The sequence below is a fragment of the Malurus melanocephalus genome, unplaced genomic scaffold (assembly GCF_030028575.1).
Source record: "Malurus melanocephalus ecotype Western Australia unplaced genomic scaffold, MMel_1.1 scaffold_64, whole genome shotgun sequence".
In the NCBI taxonomy this organism is placed as follows: domain Eukaryota; kingdom Metazoa; phylum Chordata; class Aves; order Passeriformes; family Maluridae; genus Malurus; species Malurus melanocephalus.
This window is the reverse complement of record NW_026623296.1, coordinates 1,810,140-1,832,331: the sequence shown is the minus strand read 5'-3', so window position 1 is coordinate 1,832,331 and position 22,192 is coordinate 1,810,140. Positions and strand designations below refer to the sequence as shown.

At 42.5% G+C, this 22,192-nt stretch overlaps 1 protein-coding gene across 10 annotated transcripts in view; it reads left to right on the top strand.

Moving 5' to 3' along the window:
* FOXP1 (forkhead box P1) overlaps positions 1-19,993 on the top strand; it is a 376,963-nt gene extending 356,970 nt beyond the window's left edge. For all 10 annotated transcript variants that reach the window (XM_057366399.1, XM_057366400.1, XM_057366393.1 and 7 more), the window contains 5 exons: positions 157-258; positions 4,935-5,056; positions 7,089-7,158; positions 10,735-10,901; positions 16,893-19,993. In XM_057366399.1, coding sequence (XP_057222382.1) covers positions 157-258; positions 4,935-5,056; positions 7,089-7,158; positions 10,735-10,901; positions 16,893-17,037 — 606 coding nt within the window. In that variant the 3' untranslated portion in view covers positions 17,038-19,993. The remainder of the gene's footprint in view (positions 1-156; positions 259-4,934; positions 5,057-7,088; positions 7,159-10,734; positions 10,902-16,892) is intronic.
* Positions 19,994-22,192: the final 2,199 nt, after the last annotated feature.

The following is a 22,192-nucleotide window of genomic DNA, read 5'->3' as shown; positions in this document are numbered from 1 at the left end:
TTGTGAAAACCCTCCTTTGGATTTTTTGCTCCAAATCTCTTCTTTTTCCATTCTTCCTTTCTTTCCCTTTTTGTATCTGGCAAAGTAAAACTGTGAGTGTGTTTTTTGTACCGGTGTGCTCATAATGGATCTTTGCAATCGCTTTTGCTCCACAAGGCCATCCTGGAATCTCCCGAGAAACAGCTAACACTAAACGAAATCTACAACTGGTTCACGCGGATGTTCGCCTACTTCCGACGCAACGCGGCGACGTGGAAGGTAAGGCTGAGCCCGCCTCTTGCTTTTGCTCTCTGCCWTGTACAGAACAGACCTTGCTGATGAYTTAAATTGTCCCGACACRGGRACRGGGAAATTCAGATCGGCGGTTTTGATGTGTGCTGGGTGCCTTATCTGCAGGAACAATTCGATATTTGGCAGAAAAAAATACTTCTGCCTTTGAAAACCACTAATTGAATCCCCATTATTGGCTTTTATGTTCTGTGATTATGCCATGAGTTCCTCTGTGTGGTTGCTACGAGCAGGGAAACTCAGGCTCTTCAGCTGGAACGTATTAGAAAATGAAAAATAAAAAAAAAAGAGGTAAAGTTCTTATGTCAGTAGAAGATATACTGTTTGTCTTTTAAGCTGTGCAGGTTGTAATCACAACACCATTTTTTTTCCTAGGATCTATATAGATCAGTGGATTTCTTTCCTCAGTCGATTGACTCTTAACTACATTAACAGCTGTTACAAACTTCCTCTCTTTTTTTTTTTTTTTTAATCACACAGCAGAAGCTTATTGAATTTAATACACAAGAAACAAGCTCCTCAATAAGAAATGTCTTTAACAGAAATAAACTTGGGGTTTAGCACTTCAATTTCCTTTGATAACTATCACAGATATTGTTAGATAAGAGAATAACTGTGGGGAGTTAATTTTATTGTATATTTTGGGGGGCTACTCTTTCACTTATATTTAGCACTTTARTGGTCATATTGGCTTCTGAATCCASTGCAATCACAAATGAATGAACCRAATAACAGGGTGTTGCATTGCTGTAAAACTGTATGCTGGTGCTTGGAGCCTCTCTTAATCCAGACAGCTCTGTTGTTCTCAACTTCAAATGACCAAATTGTGTGAATAGGTCCCATACATGCTGTTCCATCAACTCTTTCTGTTTTTCCTGTCCCAGCCTGCATTTAGGATTAATTCCTTCAGCGGATGGAGCTAAAAATGGTCTTTGGAAATTAGCTTGGTTTTTAGTGGCATGGTTTTTGTTTCATTCAGATCCCAGCACAATTTTGTACATTTTCAACCCTGGTCTAGAAGCTCTTAAGTTCAGGAAAAGTTTCTGTGATGTGATTGCTGCTTTGATTCCTCCCTGCAGTTGGAAAACATGAGCAGTGTTTAACTTTGCAGCTTCCTTACTATCCAGAAAGGAAATTAACTTTCCCTGATTTAAGATCCTTTTAGACCTGCCTGTCTTTTGCTGCTGGAGTGGTTCCAGTAGGACTTTGCAGCAGCTGCAGGTGTGGGTGCTAAAGTAAAAATCCTATTTAGTTCCAGCAGCAAAGGGAAGTGGAGGGAGGAGTGGAAGAAGGCAGCAGGCAGTCCTGGCTGTATCTCCTGTGAGGCGAGTTTTGGGAATTAGCTTTTGGCATCCCATAAAATCCAATCCCAGAAGCTGGTGCAGATACAAAGAGGAGCAGAGAGGCTGAGCTGCAGATTCTCAGGCTTGTAGAAGGGCACTGTGAGTCCCAGGGAGGCAGGTGCCATTTGGAGTCCCCTCTTTGTACACCTTGACCTTCTGCAGGTGTCCAGCTCCTGCTTCATGTAACAGGAAAGAAAAACTTCACCCCCAGATTCACCAGCACCAGCAAAACAGACAAGTGGTTGGAGTAGTGCAGGTTTTTGTGCTGGAGACTCAGATTTCTGCCAGCCCCCAGGAACAGCAGGGAGGAAAATGCAGCTCTGGATTGGCATGATGGGAAGCCCACGGGGCGCAGAACGAGCGCAAGGGGCTAATTGCAGAATCAGAATAATTTGAATATATATGTGCTGATTTGTGCTCACCTTCAGCTAATGCTTAGGGGGCATTTGGGTCACTGTTCCCCAAGTTTAGGGTCAGGCTTTGGTGTGGCSAAGCTTCCCTGAGCCTTATTTCAAAAACACAGAAGAGTGCAGGAATAAAGACCTCTAAAAAATGAACCTCTTTCCCAAAATGCAGTACGGCAGAGCCTGAGCAGTTATTAAAATAACAAACCCTTTCATTTACTACATTYAAGCATGTTCAGGGTAATTTTTCTGCAAAAGTGGCTTGCATACAAATATTTTTAACAAGGTAAATATATAATCTTGCAATAATAGCTCCTAATTTTTCTGTTAAGCTGATTGCTGAGGGAGCACTGTGAACCGGTTCTGACAGGTCAGAGGCAATGTCTGTTTGCTTTTATTTTTTGGAGTAATTTGCTGGCACTGAGTCACAGCCATGAGGCACAGGCTGCAGGTGTGGCTCTGACACGTTGGGGTATTGTTCAAATAAAACTGTTAGATAGCAAGTATCCAGAGGCAGGGGAAGCACAACAATTTTTTTCTGGCATGAGCTCCTTAAATAAGTGATCACTTGGAAAATAGAAAATGAGAGCAACACTTCATGGATGTCTTGTAAATATTCAGCTTGTCTGTCTTAACATATCCAGCAAGAGCCCAATCCTGCAGCCTCAACCATCAGCTGCACATGGACTTTGAGAGAACAAGAACAGTCTGTAAAATATTTCTCCAGCTTTAAATTTATTTAAAGCAAAACACAAATATTCCTGCTCAACCCAGTCTTTAGAGACTATTTACAAACTCTGAGGACTCCCTTCGCCGGGCTTTGCCGTGTGCGTTTGATCAACTGCTGCATGAGCCACAAGATCAGCTTTCACTGGGGGAAATAGTGTTATTATTCTTACATTTTGCTCCAGACTTGACAGTGTTCCCATTTTCACAGGAAACTGCCTGAGTTACCCAGATGTGGGCCGGCAGCGCTGTGTCGGGTTGTGCTGGTGCGGCACCCACCAGCAGTTGCTGAGCTGGCTGATTCCAGCTCGTGAGGTGTGGGGCGTTTACATRTTTTTCCTCCACCTCAAAATCAGGGATTTTGCCAAAAATGTCAACAGTACCGAAATCTGGAAGAGGTGGGAGGGGAAAAAAAACACCCCATTAAAAAATAAGAGCTGAAGAAAACGAGGGCAGAAGGAAGCAGGCCTGATGGACAGGTTGACTTTCTGCTAGATTTTCCTGCCTTGCTGAGAGKAAAAGCATATTGGGGGTTTATTGTTTCACCAGTTCAGAAGCAGATCAGTGTGGAAAAGCTGAAATGCCTGGATCAGACACCTCCAGCTAGAGATGTGTTTGCCYTCAAGCAAAGGCAGTTCAAACCCCAAATCTTCCACTCCTGCCGGAGTGGGAGTGTGGGGATTGCACTGGGCAGGGAATTGGAGAAGGAGCAGAAGACTCTGTGCCTTCCCCTCCCAGCACACACACACACACCACCGCCTCCTAATTTACATGACAAATGCTCTGTGCTACCCTTTGTTTGCACAGTGATGTAGACATTCATAGACATTCACAATTAGAGCTCCCTTTGCCATCCAGACCCCATATTCATAAAAAAAAAAAAAAAAAAAGAGGATGATGTCGGAAGGAAAAAAAAAATGTCGTCTCCTGGTTGCCTAGACCCAGGCCATGTGTTTGGCTGGCTTTGTGCCTGCTAACGAGTCAACCAGATTGACTGAATCAATGGTGCCAGTGAGGATGGAGTTTGTTCGCCTGCAGATTTTCAGCAAATGGCTTCTTCTGTTTCCCCTGTTTCCCAAGCCCCTTTCAGCAGTGCTGGGAACAMGCTCCATGTATAAATTCCTACAAATTCCATGAGCAATGGCTTTGTAGACTCATAGAGCCATTTAGGCTGGAAAAAACCTTTAAGACTGCTGGGTTCAGTAGTTGTTGCAGGGTATTACACAAAAAAGTCCTGAAATAGAGAAGAAGCATAGTGCTCCATTTGAGGGATAGCAAGGCTCTCAGCTCTCAGAGGAAGCAGGGACAGAACAGCCACCAGCTTGCCATGCCTCAGTGAGRTGTCTCCTCATGTCTCAGGACATCGGAGGGGTTGGCCTTGCTCATCCTTCCCAGCACTGAGCTGYGGGTGGACATGGGGCATCGGCTGCCATGAGCACAGGTCCCTCTGGGTGATGAGCTGTGGGGATATTATCACTTTGTTCCAGAGAGCCCTCCTCATGTTTTCACTTGGCAGAGGCWCAGATCAGTCACTACAGTAGTCTGCCAGAAATAGGAGCCAACTTCCATATAAGAGCAAGCCGTGGAGGCAGGCGTCGGTGCCGGCCGGCCGGTGGGGTGCTGCCGAGCCCCCGGCCCGAGCTGTGGGTGTGGAGGGAGGTCCAGCACCTGAATCATATTACCCCAGCTGTGGGGAAACCACAGCAGCACCAGCTCCAGTGCCTTGCTGCTAAATCCAGTCATCTGCACTTACATGAAATCTTTTCTGTTCCTTCTAACYGCTTTCTTTTCCAGGAGGGGAGATATTTCTTTTTACAGAGCGTATATATTTGTTTTGAAAAAGTATAAGCAATGTTGCTCTTGTGTTCTGTATGAAATGTGCTGTATTCTACAACATGCATGCTTAAWATAGTGTCTGTTCTCAGCCACGCTGGGGATAATTGATAAGAATAACGTGAATTTTTAATCTCGGGTTTAAGCTTTCGTATTTATTTTGTCTTTGCAAAATAAGATGTAAAGAGCTGGGGAAGGCAAGCGGGTGCGGGGAGGGGAAGGGGCTTAACATTGCAAAATGAGAACTGTCAAGCTGACTGTGCTGCTGCTGTTCTTGGACAATGATGAGCATTTTCTCATGGAAGGTTTTTGAATGTTTTCTCTTTTATACTTGCTGCAGAATGCAGTGCGTCATAATCTTAGTCTTCACAAGTGTTTTGTGCGAGTAGAAAACGTTAAAGGGGCAGTATGGACAGTGGATGAACTAGAGTTCCAAAAACGAAGGCCACAAAAGATCAGTGGGTATGTCCACCATGTTTGAACTTCTTAGCCTAGCTCGGATCATGCTTACAGTTTAACGTAGAGGCTTTTGGCTGCTAGCTGGTGTTAGACCTACCACAGGTGGTTTCGCATTGTCTCAGTTAAGGGAAACCAAGACAAACATCTCATCACTACTGTTTGTATGCCCACCAGTACCCTGACCCTGCTTGCTTGGTGTTTGTTGCATCACATGCTAGTAGCTTTTAGGTGGCAATGCATATTAACCCTCACAAACCATTTGCTTATGCTTATTGCATTTTATTTTCTTTTTCCTTTTCCCTGTATTTGATGTCTGTTCTGTCCCCGATCCCGTGTCCCTTTGTTTCCACTTCATCTCCTTTGCTGCTGCTCTTGTCCCAGGGTGCCATTCGCACCAACCTCTCACTGCATAAGTGCTTTATCAGAGTAGAGGATGAGTTTGGGTCCTTTTGGACTGTTGATGATGAAGAGTTTAAACGTGGCCGTCATATTCAACGAGGCCGTCCTCGAAAATACTGCCCTGATGAAAACTTTGGCGAGCTTGTTGCACAGTAAGAGCTTTTACTTGCTTTAATTTTTTTTTCTGCTGTTGCTTTGCTTTGCATGATTTACCCATCTCATGTAGACTTGCATTTCACAAAATAGTGACATCACCTTTGCTGCTAAAGAAACTAAATTTTTGGTTGTTATGTGTATTTTGTGTGTCCTACTCTGATAATCCAAATGCGTGTAGTAATAACTCTACTCTGACATGTTTGTTAAAGCATTTATTTATAGAGCAATGTAGACTAAGATAATTATCCACGCTAGCACAGATATGCTGCTGTAGACGTGTCAGGAAGACAGATATATGCCAGGAAAGGCTTCAGATAAGTTTTAATTCTGATATTTTCCTTTGCTTTTGATTGTATGCTTTGTCTTGCAATTCCTAATCAGAAAAAGAAAGGTACTCACAAGACAGAAATGCTGAATTCACTTTAAAAGAGTTTGAAAATGCACTGAGACCAGCTGTAAAGATTATCAGCAGGCCATTGTGTGCCTGCAACACCCATGCACCAATATTCCTGGGCTTCCTAAAGTGATTTTCTTTGACCATTACTTGAAGGCCATTTCTCCTGGGCAACTGATCCTTGCTGGTCCCTGTGCAAGGGGCTCAGTTAAGACTCTGCTCACCATGATTTATTGTCACATGAATAAAATTAAAATAAAAACATGCCCAGTGAGWGATAAAACTTCTGGGAGRTACTTCACATGGGCAWTTTTTTAYCTACTTCYTATTTAATGAKTTTTAATTTTTTTTTTCTCCTCTGATGGARCCAGTGATGTTGGGATGCCTCSTAAAGAGAGAGAGCTTTTGCTCCCCATTCCTTATCCTCTGATCTGGCCCCTTATGTAAAGTTGRCAAAAATAAGGATCCAAAACAGCACACCAGGATATTTTTTATTAAGAAGGGCCTTCAGGGCAGTGTGGTGGTTTGTGTGGGCCTCCTGCCCTTGTGCCTCCATGCCCACAGGCCGCTTGGGGCAATGGTGTGGGCAGCCCCTGGTTGGCATGGCAGGAGATAACGTGGATCAAATAAATYCTCTCTCACTGTGGTCCCCCCTCCATTGGGAGCGACTCCGCTGCCAGCGACCTGGAGAGTCATTTGGATGAAGCAGAGTTTAAAATGTCCCRTGGTGTTTTTGATCCCTGCCTCCTCACGATGGACCTTTACCTGGTAACRGGCTCCCAGGCACGACGAAAATTGGAGAATTTCTCCTGAACGCAGCTAAAATGAGCAGAGATGCCAAGACGTGCCACTAACGCAGGGTAGTAGAACACATGGCGAGGTAACGTCGAGAGATAATGATGTTCCTTATTTAGTAAAGGCAAATAAACTCAGATATTTTCTTTAAATTTAAAAAAAAAAAAAAAGAGAGCTCATGTGGAAAACCAGTCTCAGCCCTAGTTTTCTGGTGGGGGAGGAAGCATTACGTGCTTGAAACGCTYGCACAGAAGTTCATTTAACTCTCCTTTTTATGTTTTTCTTATGCAGTAACCCTTCTCTTATTAAAAACATACAGACCAGCCACACCTACTGCACACCTCTCAATGCTGCTTTACAGGTAAGATTAATGACTGTAGCAAATATGCAACAGAGGCGTGTGTCTTCCCCACTCATTTCAAAATATATTAGCCTTGCTCTAATTAGATATTAAATTTTAATTCCGTTAAACTTTTTTCTTAAGTGCATAAAGCATCATAGTCCCTGGAGGCAAACACATATCAGGCTGCTTCAGCATTAGCTAGATGCTTAGCATTTTGAATATTGTGGCAAAAAAATTAAAAGTTCACTTATTAATATTTATCAGCAGTATCATAATTTCCATCCTCTTATTTCAGAATTTCACTTGAGGCAAAAATACCACAAGTGTAATTACTCTAGCACAGCTATTAATGTGCTGAATGATAGGATACTGCGGCACGTGACCTTCTATTGTTCATGGCTTTAAAGAGAAAGCAGATCATTTTTCCCCCTTTTCTTTTAAGGGCTATTTTTGCATATCTTCCTATTGTTGGTAAAAAATAAACGGCGCAATTTCTATAGAAAATAAAAGATCATTTTTATTGGTTTAAACTGTAATCGTAAGACAAAAATTGCGTTTTTTCACGATGCATAAATACACAAAGTRTGGGTGCAGAATTAATAACTTGCAGCCTAAAAAATGTCCATATCTCCAGCTCTTTTTCCTGTGCCTTTTTTCTCCTTTCAACAAATTGCTGAGTCCGTCTCAAAAACCCTAGGTGAAGGTAGTATTTGCTATATAAAACACAGATACAGATGCATTGCCATGCCCTGGATTTGCAGTGGGGTCTGTGTGTTTGTATGTGGTTTATATATTGTGAATTAATCTAGGAGGCAACCCTGTCTTTGGTTCTTGGGGGTCACTTCTCCCGAAGTTCACTGATGGCCATGGGTATGTGTTTGGGCAGTCATGTTTTGTGGAATGTTTAACAGACTTCTCTTTTCAGAGCTAAGAAACAAATTATTAGGAGGAAAATGATATTTTGCCTTTCTTCTAATCTTTTCAGTTTGTGCAGTAACTCCTGCAAAGCCTGGGAAAGCATGTTTAAATGAAGCAACTGTAAATACCATTCATTAGTAACTTATTTTCCCTTGAGTCTTGTGAAGTGTGATTTTTAAAGACTGCTTTGTCTCCTGAATAGTATTAAGATTACAAGCACATTTTACATTCATGAGGCTGAAAGGCAAAAATGAAATGATCCTGCATTTCTTCACATTGTTAACTATGTGACTAATTTCAATTAATATGCTTATCATATGGAACTGTTCGTGTTTTATTTCTGAAACACGTGTCGTTGTCGTCATCTCCATCCATTCTTGTCTTTCCTGATACCCTCCAAACTGTTTCCCTTCCCTTTTTTTGGGAGAGCCACATCCCCGTGCCTCCCATAGCATCAAGTGCTGTGGAGAGAGGAGCCTGGGCAAGATTTGATACCACTGTGCACCCTCTTAATAAATGGGGGTGAATAATAATCACTGCACTGAGGCAGGTCCTCTTTTAGGGTGAAAATACACCAGCAGGTTCCCATTTCTCTTCCCACCACTGGATTTTGGAGGAGAAATCCCAGTGGGTTCTCTGGGGCAGTGGAGGGTCTGGGCAAACAATGCGAGTGGCCACTGCCGTGTGGTCAGTTCGGATCTTGCGTGGGCATTAAATTCCTCTAGGAGACAAGGTGCCTTACCTGCCAGGGCCTACGTTCAGTCTAATTAATAATTAATGGACAGTGTTCCCCCAGTTGCTGTGGGCTCTGGGAAGGCCTGTTCCTTGCCCATCCCCATGAGTTCCTCAGGGGCTGTGTGCCATCAGCAGGGCAGGCTGTGCTTTCTTTTCSTGTGGGGTGGCAGGGCTGCCCCTCTCCTTCACCCAGACCCCTCTGACGTCTCCTCTGTCTGTTTTCCCTCGTGGCCAGGGAGAAGAAGCAGCTCTCTCCCCCCTCTGTCTGTGGAAGGTAYGGGGACTCCAGCTCTCACCAATTCTCTCTTTTCCCAGTGGGTCAGCAGGGGTTCCCAAAACACCCCCTCCCCTATTACGGCCTTCGTAGCAGATACTCCTTGTATCCCACCTCTCCCCCAGTAAATTGCTTTACTGCAATTACAAGTTATCACTGTGGGTGAAGAACTTGAGTCATTATTTTGCCAAGTGCAGGAAATGTGAACCGTTCTTTGCATCCCCTAATCACAATGAGTTTGCCGGTTGTTGAATCAAGAAGATAAAAATAATCCTCCCCGTTAGAATAGCTTTTGTGATCACGTGYGACACATAGGGCTGCACATGGAGAGGTCAGCACAAGGAAGAATGAAAGGGGCCGTGCTCCTGAAGATGCTGCAGCGAAGGCTGGTCCTGCCCTCCCTTCCCATTCCATCCCATCCYATCTCCCTCAGCCTGTCTCTGGCTGTGCTTGCCTGGGAAGAGCTGCCGGCTCGGCAGTGAGCAAGGAGTTCTGTCCTGCAAGTCAGGAGCAGGCGAGCGTGCTGGTGGGGGGTGTTTGCATGGATTGCCCTCCCACAGGCTGGGTTTGCATCATGCAGACACAGCCTGATGGATTTTTTAGCWTGGCCACTGCAGCCAGCTGACCTCTCCCCAAGCAGGTCGAGCTGTGCCGAGCCAGCGTCTGTGGCTGCCCGGCGCTGACACGGCTCGGAGAGCCACGGATGATGTCAGCCACATCCAGCTGGGATGGGTGAAATTGTTAAATGTCCTTCCAGTCCCTGGGTGCTGCAGCCTCAGAAAGCTGTGCCTCCCATCCCTGTGCCTCCTGTTCCAGTGCCTTCGGTCCCCACCAAACACTGGGCTCCTCTGGGGCTCAGGGTTTCTGCGTTCCCACTGCTTCTGGGCCGGACTGTGCTGTCAACATGAGCTAATGCTGACACACAGTAAATATTAGCAGGCAGAACGGTGGGAATCAGAAGGAAAATATTTAACAGTTCATTCTCTTCCTACAAAGATTTCCATTTAGTAAGTTAACTCCAGTGTGCCTCTGCACGGTGTTTCCTTAGAACAAGGGTAAAGTCAAAATAAACCAGTCAATAGCTAAGGTAAGACTTGAGTTGGTGAGGTTTAAAAAATTTCACATGGACAGGTTCAGCTCTCAGGCAGATCGGTGCAACTCTGATCCCTTTAGCGCTGATGGCAGCCTCACACGTTTCCCAAGGAAAACCAAACTCAGGGATGCTGCGCTACTGCTTGGTGTCTGCTCGCTCCGGTGGGAAGGAGTTATCAGCTGAGCCAGTGCCAGTTTTTTTCCCCATTTCATTAAAAACAAAGCCCAAACCTAAGCCACAAAAAATACCCCAAAGCCCCAAACATAATTTCATGAAGCAAAAATAGGGAAAGGACATTTTCTTTTTTCCAGGGRGTGTAATTCCAAATAGGGAATGGAAAGCTCCATCCTCTTATAAGCCAATACACCTATGAATCCTTAAACCCAGATCTAAATGATGTTAAATTTCCCTTGATGGAACCAGGGTAATACATATCAGAAAGTATAGTATTTAAAAAAACCTGTAACTKCAAATAATGTAAATGCAGAGGATGTTTTGGAACAAGTGATTGTGTTGTGCAGTGTGTAAAAATGTTAATCATTGCTCTTCACGGATTTRTTTGTGTCCTTGGCAGGCTTCAATGGCTGAGAACAGTATACCTCTATACACTACTGCTTCCATGGGAAATCCCACTCTGGGCAATTTAGCCAGTGCCATGAGGGAAGAGCTCAACGGTGCAATGGAGCATACGAACAGTAACGGGAGTGACAGCAGTCCAGGACGTTCCCCTATGCAAGCGATGTAAGTACAGCAGGGGCGCACGCTGGCCCTGGGTCTTGTCCTGCCACCTGCTCTCAGGTGACTCTGGGGACTCCTGGCTCCTTCCTGAGCKTTATGGACAGAGCAGCAAGAGCAGACAACTCTCTCCATATAGGTGTAGACGTAGGGTGATTAGAACATCAAAGTGCAAATTTACCCATTTTCGCACAGAACTGATCAGCTCAATCCTATCCAAGAATTGTACAGGGCTATCAGATCGTTCACTTTTTCACAATTCTCTTCTTCAAGCCTTGCAAAACCTGTCAGGCAAGCAGGTTTCTTGGAGAAAAAATGTGGCTTCTCTCTTGCCTTTGGTCTACATGATGGGCACAGCCCGTGGGGCTGAGCAGGAAAATGGGCTTGTTTGGCGCGTCCAAAAATAACCACTCAACACAAAACGGTCTTGCTAAGCATTWACRCGAAGGTCTGYGTGATTTATAGATTGCTCTTAAAATATCAAAAGGAGAATTAATGGGGGCATTACAGCAACAGACGGCGCTGTAATGAGCGYGCCTATAACCACGCGAAGTGACGGGGGCTCGCCAGCCCCGCTCAACGTGAGCGGCACCCGGGCAGCGAGCGGGCRCAGGAAAGGGTAAGGCAGGAAGGGTGTGATGCCCCGATGGGTGTGTGCGGTATTTATGGGGTGACAGAGCGAGTTTGCGAAGCCATAAACTGCCCTCTCCCCTCCCATCCACGCCGGGTAACTGGCAGCTGGTGAGGGAACCGGGATTTACAAGTCCTGGCGTTCCCAAAAGCTCAGCAGAGCGGTTGGGTACCTGCAAGGGACCGTGCTGCCCGTCTGCCCCCCTCTGCTCCTTAAAACAGCCTGTAAAATTACTGACTGGCTCGCCAGGGCTCGCATTACACATTAAAAGGAGAACTAATTTGTAGTCTTTCACTTCAAAGTAATTTGAATAAGGGATTTACAAAAGTAAGTCTAAATCAAAAAGTAGAAAAAACATTAACCTAATACCACGGTAGTAATTAGTTGTGAAACTAATTAGCATTTAATGGCAAAAAAGTTTCCCACCTGCATAATGTGTTGTCAGAGGGGAGGGGGCACGAAGGAATCTGAGGCTCTGGATACTTTGATATCGCAGCATTTTAAATCAGTGCACAAAGTGCTTTGAAAAAAAAATCTTTAAAGATGGCAACATTCATTTTTAATTAATAATTAATTTAAACATTGTCTTTTACCATTTACTTCAAAACATTCAAATAATGTGTTTAGCTTTTCCAGTGATTGTTTGTGCAGTATTAATTATCTCTCCCAAAGTAACGTTGCATGACACACTTTCCGTCTCTCTCAGACGGATTCATCTCCAGGCAGTTTTAGTCACAATTCGTTATCCTCTGCCCGTGACCACGCAGGGCCGGCGTGAAGGAGGAGTGGAGGGACATGGCTTTTCTCCAGAAACAAGACTTCTCCCAAGGGTTTCTCCTGGCCTAACAGACAAGGATGAACGTTTATGATGTTGCGTTAATCYGAGTAATTATATTTTTTGCAAGTTCAAGGCTAGTGCGGTTCATGCACTTCTCATTTCACCTAAGGTTTCCTTGTCTTTGAAGAGATTGAGAGGAGGGAAAAATAACCGAGTTGAAACAGGCTAGGACATCTTCCAGAACTGTGCATAGCTGTGGCCTTTGTTGCACTTAATAATCATCTCTTAGCACACTGATACCAAGGTGAGGGGCACAGAACAAATAGTGGAGAGAGAGGAGGTCGGGGGGAGTGATGCCTCATTTTCATTATTCACCAGAAAATCCAATTTTCTGTTGTAATATGGAAATGATTGTTTCCTGAGTGTTTTCATTTTCTCGGAATTGATAATATATGTGTTCTCTGCTGAACATTTCTTTTTGCTTAAGTAAAATGTGGCCGGGTGATGTTCCAATGCCAGCCTCGGAGCTTCCCCATTATAATGGTGTTTCTAAGAAGTTTGGAGGGATATAAAGCCAGAGCACCATTCACACGTCATAGGGTTTTCCCTGTTTACTAAATAAAATCATGAGTCAACAGCGAGTTTCCAGACGCTGTGAAACCTTTTATTTTCCCTGCTCTGGCTTTGTTAACAACATGTTCATTTTTTTTTCTCAGAACAGATTTCCTTGTCATAATGCAAATTGTTTTTTAAACAATTTCAGTCTATGAGAAGAAATCAAGCTTTAAACTTTATTGTAAGGTTTAAAGGACCTTGTTAACATGACAGCTAAGAAGTCTAACACTTTAGCTGAAGTCTTATTACTGCTCATTCGTTTCCTTTTTATGACACATTGAACCACAGCTAGGGTGGTTTTTTTTTCCCCTTCTCTCTCCCTCCTTTTGAAACACTAGAAAGTAGTCGCATAATTACAGCTTGGGGACATAACACTTTCATCCTGATATGCTCCAAAGGTAGCCACAAAGCAAACTACTCCATGCTGTGTGCACCACCAGAACTCAGTGGCTTTAAACAACAGTCAGCTTTATTAAAAACTCCTCTGTTCCCAGAGTGGACAAACAAAAGAATTACTCAGATGTGAAAAGAAGGGGAATCTGTGTTCAGCAAGGTTATTTATTGTTAACCCCTTCTGGAGTCCCAGGCATCTACTTAAAAGGAATGTGCTGAATTTCTGCTGCTGTAAAAACAGAAATGGGAAACCCTTTCTTTTCTTTCCTCCCCCCCCTTTTTTTTCTCTTTTTGCTTAACCCAGCATTTACCTTTTCTGTAGTTCAGCAGCCTGAATTCCTCAGTCTCTGAATAAAGTTTTCCTTCCCCAATTTGAGAATTTGGTGAAGTGGTAAATAGAGATTCATATTTACTTGAGAGGATATAAAAGTCTCCTTTTGCCTCTGAGATTATTTAAGCTTATTTATTTCAATTGCTCAGAAATGTCTGAGAAAAATCACAGATTCGGGAAGGTTTCCTCCTCACATGCCATTTTGTGGTTACAGCTGACAGAATGCACAAGGAGTTGGGATTTTTTTGGCGCTGTTTTCTTTGCAGCTCTCTCCCTGGGGTTGTGTTACCCAGATAACCTCCTCGTTTCGGGGATGGGGGTTTTGCCAAGCTCGCTGTCTGATGTTTGTGCAACACGTGAAGTGCTGGGGGAGGCTGGTGTGACTCTGCTCCCCGTGGCTTTGTGGCTCTCTGCAGCTTTGTCTCACCCAGGGTCGAGCAGAGCTTTTCATAACTTCTGTTGCTTCTCACACCTCAGGTTTTGGTTTTTGACCTCTGGGAATCACACCAAACCTCAAAGAGAGCCTCAGTTAAAACCACCTGGTTTCACCTGGTTCATAACAAAACCAGAGCAGGGGCAGAGTTTGCTTTGGAAAGGTTGGGGACCTTTGAATGAGCTTTTGCAGCACTTTGAGTGGTTGTGAGCACAGTGGGCACCTGTCTAAGCTGCTGGCACYTGAGGTGGTGGGGATGCTTTGGGACGCTGGGCAGCCTTTGGAGAAACTCCAATCCATGTACCAAGGCCTTTCTGCTGCACGTGACTTGTGCTCCCTCTCCCCTTGAAAATTTCCCTTCTGTGTTTTCAAAAATAATACTTAAAAAAATAAATAATCCCAGCAGCAGCATCAAAACCAGAAAGCAAAAAAGCAAGACTTTGACATTAAAACGGCAGGAAAAAAGATCACTGCCAGAAAGGCTGAGTAGCACAGCCTTTATCGGGCTCTCAGTGCATCCGCTCTTTCCCCCTTTTTGTTCAGTTTTTCATTTCATGTTTTCTCCCAAGTGAGGGGCCCCACAACCTATTCATAATATAAGTTTTTCTAGTTCTGCGAGTATTGAGCATGGTTTAACATTCACTGGGGCCACGGGCTGCTGGGACAGATGGCACGTGCTCACCTCACACGCGACAATCTTCTTGCGAGACCTTTTTGTATGTTTATGCCAGTTCTGAACCTCTGATCCTTGACTTGTCTTCTTCAATCCTTTCTTCACCCCTCCTTTTTCATTAGTTGGGGTAAAATTGTGTGAGCTGTGCTCTCAGTGTGTAATTTTTTCAAAAATTAACATGACATGCAGAGGAACCTCTTTGCTCCCAGAGATGTTTTAATAGGTGTGTGTACATGGATGCTGCATTGTCTTCTCCCCACCATTCGTTTGGACGAGCTGGAAGGTGCAGTTCATACTCAAGTATTGATCCAGCACTTTACAACTCGAGAAGTTGAAACATGCAGGGACTTGAAAGGCATTCRCAGCTCACGTTAGAATTGTCTGTAKTCAGCAAGTTAGATGCTTCCTAAACTGATCCGGGCTCAAGCCTAAATAAATAAATAGGGTACMAGGGTACAGCTGGCTCACTTGAAGCAGGCAAGGCTGGCTTTGGTCTCTCTGTGGGTGCTGAGAACGTTTTCCTTGCYCAGTGATTTATCTTTGCTGCCTGTCCATGCAGTCTGATGTGAACAGTGTTGTCATTCCTATCCACACAAAACATAAAATACAATACAACTAGTTCAAATCATTCATTTTAAAGCAAAGCTGTGCAAGCAGAGAACAAGTTCTTACAGTGAAGGTTTGTGCTTCATGTTGCATATGTGAAAGGGTTAAATCAGYCTTCACAGAGGAAAAAACAGTCTTGGAGGTGGGTATCAACTCAATGAGAGACAGAGTGGGACTTGAACTCATTAACACTTTATTTTAAGGGATTGCCTACAACATCAATTATTTAGGAAGCAAACAGGGTCTCCATCGCTGTGTCGCATTATTAATACTTGGTAATGTCAATAAAATCCTACTTTCCTATAAAGTCCCACCAACAAGACACTATTGACTCACATGGCTACTTTACATTTCAAAAGCTGCCGAACGAAAAAAAAAAAAAGAGGGAAAAAAAAGGTAATTTGTATTTGTATAGGATTTGTTGTAAATATGATTTACGAACAACATTTTTCAATTGTTATCATACCCGTTTTGAATGACCAAGCCCCGTTCCCCTGCGGGTTATTCATGTGCTTTGCTGTAATGAGAAATTTGGCAGATCTCATCTCTTTAGTACATCCTTGTGCCCACCATGAGCTGGGGATCATGTTCTGCCTTGTTTACAGCTGACAGCGTTATTATTCTCGTTAGGACTGTGCTTTCTTATCATATTGTTGTGTTGAGCGAGCCTTTTCCTCTCTGTTTGTGTTTCCTGGCAGGGCTTTTCTTCCCTTATTGACAGTTTGTAAAAATATGCATTAATTTGGAGTTTAAAGCATGTATCATGGTGTCTCTTTGCTGTGTTTGCTTGAAGTTGATTAATGATAGAACCTCACTTGGGGTCGTCCTCTGGAGAGTTGTGTGGYGGGTTGTGCATGCTAACGAGCGGCGCTGCGCACGCGGCGAGGAGGACGAGCCCTCGGCCGGCGCTGCCTCCCCGTTCCTGCCTGCTCCGTGGATTTATCCCACATCATATTAGCTTAATGTGTCTGCTGAGAGCGTTTTCTCTGCAAGATGGAAACCCTATCGAGGTGCTCCTCCCAGAGTGTTTTCCCGGGGAAGTTGAGTGCTGCCTGCSTGGCAGAGCCTCTGTGGAATCCTAGAATCATTAAACCCTTTAGGATCGTCGAGTCCAGCCCTTAACCCAGCACAGCCAAGCTCACCACTAAACCRTGTTTTAAGTGCCACAGCCACKTGTTTCCTGARTGCTTCCRGGGRCAGTGACTGCATCAGTGCCCTGRACAGCCTGTTCCAGTGTTTGATCACTCTTTCAGTGAAGAAATAWTTCCTAATACMCAACCTRAACCTCCTGTGGGGCAGCTTGAGGCTGTTTACTGTTGTTCTGTTGATTGTTACCTGGCAGATTGTGCTTGGCTTGGCTCCTGTGGCCAGCACAGTCATTGAGGGTCTTCTCCTTGGTGACCTGGAGTTCTCAGGCCTGGCCCTCCAGGTCTGAAGCCCCCAATTTCCCTTGCCTTTCTCCCCAAACCACCCACCACTGTCAAAACTATTTTTTTAACAAACATTTTGCTGATTGCCTGTTGTTTTGTTTTCCCAGGCACCCTGTGCATGTCAAAGAAGAACCATTGGACCCAGATGAAAATGAAGGCCCGCTATCCTTAGTGACAACAGCCAACCACAGTCCAGATTTTGATCACGACAGAGATTATGAAGATGAACCTGTAAATGAGGACATAGAATGAGTATGTCTGACATCGTTACCCTGAGAATGAAGATTGGAAGAACACGTCAAACTTAGCTGTGAAATCTCTCCATTATTGTACAGTCTGGAGGATTCTCAGTCCACTTTGACAACTATGAAATATGTTAACTCTTAGTGCCATCAAGTATCCCATTTGGGAGTATTTTTGATTTTTCTACTTTTTGTTGAAAAAAGGAATTTGTACTCTGTGCATTGGATGGACTTGTTTGGTACTTGGGATTTTCCTCTCTTACAGTCAACATCAGTGTTGTAAATTTGCTAAACTGATTCACTTGCATTTAGCAGCCAGCTGTGGACTGCAGGTCCTGCCAATTTTGGACACTTGAGGACATCAAACTGAGCATGTACACCTGAACTGCAGATCAAGTCTTTGCCCAGATTTTAAGGATTCCAATGGACAACATATTTGCACAGTACTGCATGTTGATTATCACTGCCTTTACTCCATTTTTTTTTCTTTTTTTTTCGTTGGTTTCTTGGTTTTTTTTTTTTGCTTCCATTTGGGATGGGGAAGGCCTGTGTGTGCACGTGTGTGGGTATGTGTGTGTGCGTGTGAGCGTGTATATCGGGGAGGGGTTCAAAGAAAAAATTATCCCAAACTTTTTAATGTATTGCTTTTATTCCCCCGCCCCACTTCTCCTCTACCATTTTAAGTTCTGACCTCAGGCCTCATCTGGGCCCAGGGCCTCTTGGAGGCTTCAACGTTTTCTGTACTTTGTGATGAATGTTAATAGGTGTTTTTATTATACGAAGCTGAATGTCATTGAATTGTTTGTAGTTTTTTCTGTCATTCATTCCAGTTTCCTTCAGATGCCACCATGTTTTCTTTAGCTATGGAAAACATTCCATTTTGGTGTCTCCTTTTTTGTTGTTGTTGTTGTTTTTTGAAAAGGTCCCAAATGCTGCACGATACATGTGGAAGGGTTGTCCAACGGAGAGAGAGGAACAAAGTACTGCAAGAATGAGAATGAATGACAGATGAACATAGAAACACTGTAGGAAGCAACACAGATTCATTCCACAAAGCAGTATTTTTAATATATTCTTGTTTTGTTTGGGGTTTTTGATTATTTTTTTGATTTTTTTTTTTTTTGGCAGCAACGGTGAATATTAGCAAATGCCACAAAATTGAACAGCACAAAGAAACATATGCAGCACCAACAGAGTTCGCTTTTAGTAGAGAATGAATAGTACAGTGGCAGGTTCTCGGTTGTTTAACACGAGTTCTGATGGGTTAACAAATCTTTCTGGAATATCTGAGATTACCGAGATGGGCACCTAAACATCTATTATTGCAACTTTTTTTTTCTGTTTTTGGTTTTTGGTTTTTTTTTACATTTGCATTTGCAAATAGTGGTTGGAAAGATGACTTCATTAAATTGTTACTGTACGTGGTGATGTTTCACGGTTAAAACATGAGTTCAGGATTGCTTGGTGGCGTTAATCTGTTTGAATACAAATTAGATTTCAGATTGAACCTGTTACGGGAGTTAATAAGGAACGGGGCCCCACTAATGCTAAAGTGTTAATTTTCAGCTGTGCAAATCCAGTACTGCAGTTAGGATTGTTATGCAATATTACACCAGCCAGTATGGAAACCTCGCCGGAGGAGTCGGGAGAGTTGGGAGAGAATTGGCGCCGGGGCTTGTTAGGCAAAGCTCTGCAAAGCAAACACGACATACAAARTCTGTTGCGATAGGTCAGTAAACCTCAGTCACCAAACACCTAAACATTTTCATTCTGCAACCACTTTTCCGTCACTCATYTATTTATGTAGGACTGTAGCTTTTTTTATTATTTCGAAAAAGCCTTTCAGAGCTTAATTTATATTCTTCTTTGTACCTTTTTTTTTTTTCCTAAAATTACCAAAGATATTACACAAAGGTAAATTATGTTCTCTGTTATATGCTTTATCTTATGAAGCCAAATATCCTCTTATTGTTGATCAAAGGAGGYTGAAGAATTTAGAGGGAAATGACAAGATGTGGGCTATTGCTAACCTGAGAGGGAAACTGCTCCTTTATTCTAGAAAATTTAGAAGGCCAAGTAGATGTCTGAACCAAAGTTGTTACTTTTTATTTGCAATTCTTTACAGTGACCAAAATGAAAGTCTGTAAAGAGGAATTGAGGAGAGCTTTTGAGGCTAAAACTAGGAATCAGTGTTACTGGTGGAGCTATGGGAAGGGAGCTGAAGAAAACAAAGACACAATTATTTTGTGGAAAATTAGAGTATCAGATAAAGGAGACAGTTTAATGAAACACAGAAGAGAACAGAAAAGCTCCCACAATTTAACTGGACGACATAATGGTATTTCTAGAATTAAAAGAAAAAAAAATTTTTTTGGTCTTTGGTTCTACAGATTGTGTGCCACTTCTGTTCCRGGACTGTGCTGGGATGACTGCTTTAATTTTGGTTGATCTTGGCACATTTGCTCAGTTCTGTTTAGTTTTTGGTCAGCATTTTTCATAAGGAAATAACACTCCTGTCCACTCATAAGCTTTGGTACAAGAAATTTTATTGGCAGTTACTTTTATAAAACTCAACTCTGCTTTCTGTTTCAAAAAGACAAGGAAAAAAAAAAAAGAAAAAAAAGGGCAGTCTGTGGTCATTTGGAAACATTTTTTAATTTTTTTTTTTATTTTATTGGTTTAAATTATATCCAGGCAGCTTCGTGACGTGCCGGCGGTAGCCAGACAGGGATCATGAGAATTGAGCCCTGTGCTTCGAAACTGAGTGGTTTGCTGGTTAGTTCGGTATTCAGAAGGGGGATAAAAATCTGGTAGATTAGTTCATTCTCAGCATGTGTAGCTAGACATGAGTAAAGATAACAGCATGAGAAACTGTTAGTACGCATACCTCAGTCCAAACTGTTAGGGAATGAGTAAATAAAAAAAAAAAATACATTTCACTCAGTTGCACTTAGTTGTATGTCTTGCATGCTTAGTCTAAAGACTGTAGCAAAAATAAAAAAAATGAAAAAAAGAGAAAAAGAAATAAAAAATTAGAGTTTAACATATCTGGCAGGTGTTGCAGCCTTGCAGAAGAACCAACTGAAAATCTCAGGCTTTACATCAAGCAAACTTCACTATGATTTTTACAATTCTGATTCTGTATCCCTTTGGATATACAGTTGCTTCTTTAGGGAGGGGTTTATTATGTTGTACATATATATCCCACTGTGTCTGTGTGAGCCTTTGTCTTTCGGGGGGAGGGTGGGGAGGGAGGAAAAGGTGGAAAGGTCCTTTTTTTAGATATCATTCCTCAAAAGGAATAAATGCAGACCTGTTTGTCAAAACACCTTTTGCTTTTTGTGCAACTGCTTTATATTAACTATACTAAAAAATAGCTTTGAAAAAAAAAAACTACTGTATGTAATGGAATTGCAGAATACGCTGCACATGTATTTTATTTAGTTATCCTTGCTTTAAGAATATTGGATGACATTTGCTGACATGTGGGAGAAAATCCCTGACTTTTTTTTTCAGCTTTTAAATTGTAACATAGTTGACAGATTTTTTTTTTCTCCTGTTATCATTGATCGAAGCATTTTTGTACAGTTTTTGTGTTTAAGCTGGTTTTTTTGATACTTTCCCACCCCTTCTGTTATCTTACCACTGCCTTTTCTGGCTGTCTTAAACAAAGTTCATATATTTGAAAGGAAAAAAAAAAAAMCSKTYMAAAAAAAAAATGTTTTTCTCCTGCTGCAGTAAATATTTTGCATGATGAATTCCAGGGTCACACTTTCAAAGTTTATCAGTGAAGTAGTGATTAATAATGGGGAGTGTCAAACTATTGAACTTTTTGTATAAAAAAACAAAAAAAAAACTTTACAAGGTGCCAAGATGTAAAGACAATTTGTTACATGTTTTTTTTCTCAAAGAAAAGCGTACATTATGAAAGTAGTACCATGTATCAGGTAAATCGCTGTCAGGAATGAGAGTCAAAGCCTTCCTTGTCCACAAAAAAAAAAAAAGTTTGTAAATGTAAAACCTGTTAGGTTTCTGCATTCAACTAGAAGTGAAATGAAATAAAAAATAAAATTAAATCAAGGCTTATGTAGAACAAGTGACCACAAAAAAAAAAAAAAAATTTACAACCTTTTTTTGATTCTCACTCGCAAGAGTCCCGCTGCAGGTCCTGCACCTCCCCTCTCCTGRAGCTCAGCTTTGGGGAGAGACCAGGGCAGGGATGCTGGTTCTACAGATATTGCAGATCATTAGATATTTTATATATATACATACATAAATATATATATATATAAAGTTTTTTAAAATAATTTTGAACTATTGTAGTTTTCAGATCGCCAGTAATCTCACGTTCATTATAGCATGGAAAAAGAAAAACCAAACGTGTTTAAACTCTTTTGAAATCCTTTGGTACCTTTGGTTTAATGAACTCAGAGTGATTTTTTTTAGATGTTTCAGAAGTCATTTAGTATTCTAGTCTTGCGAGGTGAATTTGCAGTTCAGGACTGCATTTTAATGGGCCCAGAACAGGTAACCAAGTATCTTCTACCCATAAGCCTTGATGAAAATGGTACAGTCCAGACTGTTAGCATGGTGCTTCGTGTGTATGTGCTGCCAGTAACAAGATTTTTTTTTTTTTTTTGATAAGGCATAAAAGAAACTCATTCCTTACATCAACTGTAATTCCATCATTCCATGTCTGTTGATACAGACAATAAAAAATGTTGTGTAGTCAGTACTAATTACTGACATTATAGCATTCTCAAATGCAATAAAAATGCTGGTTGTTCACACTGGTAATGCGAGTTGCCATGTCCAAAGTTCTTGTTTTGTTGTTCTGGTGTCACATCCAGTGGTCCCTGATCCGTGGAGCAGCTGATTGTGCCTCATCCATGTCCCAGCACCTTCATGGATGGACAAATCCCATTTCTTACCTTGGGTCTCTCCCAGCCACATCTGAGTACAAAATATTTTAGTGGTGGTTCCGTGGATGGTCTGTGTGGGCAGTTGGGTGAGGTTTGAAAGCTGGAAGTGAGGAAGACACGATCATTCCAAGAATTCAGGCTCTTTTCCAAGTAGGTCCATCAGTTTTGCCCGTTAAGGGTCACAGGGGGTTTGAGGGCATTTCCTTTCTCACTGAACCCTTTCAAAGCACAAAGGAAAGGGTT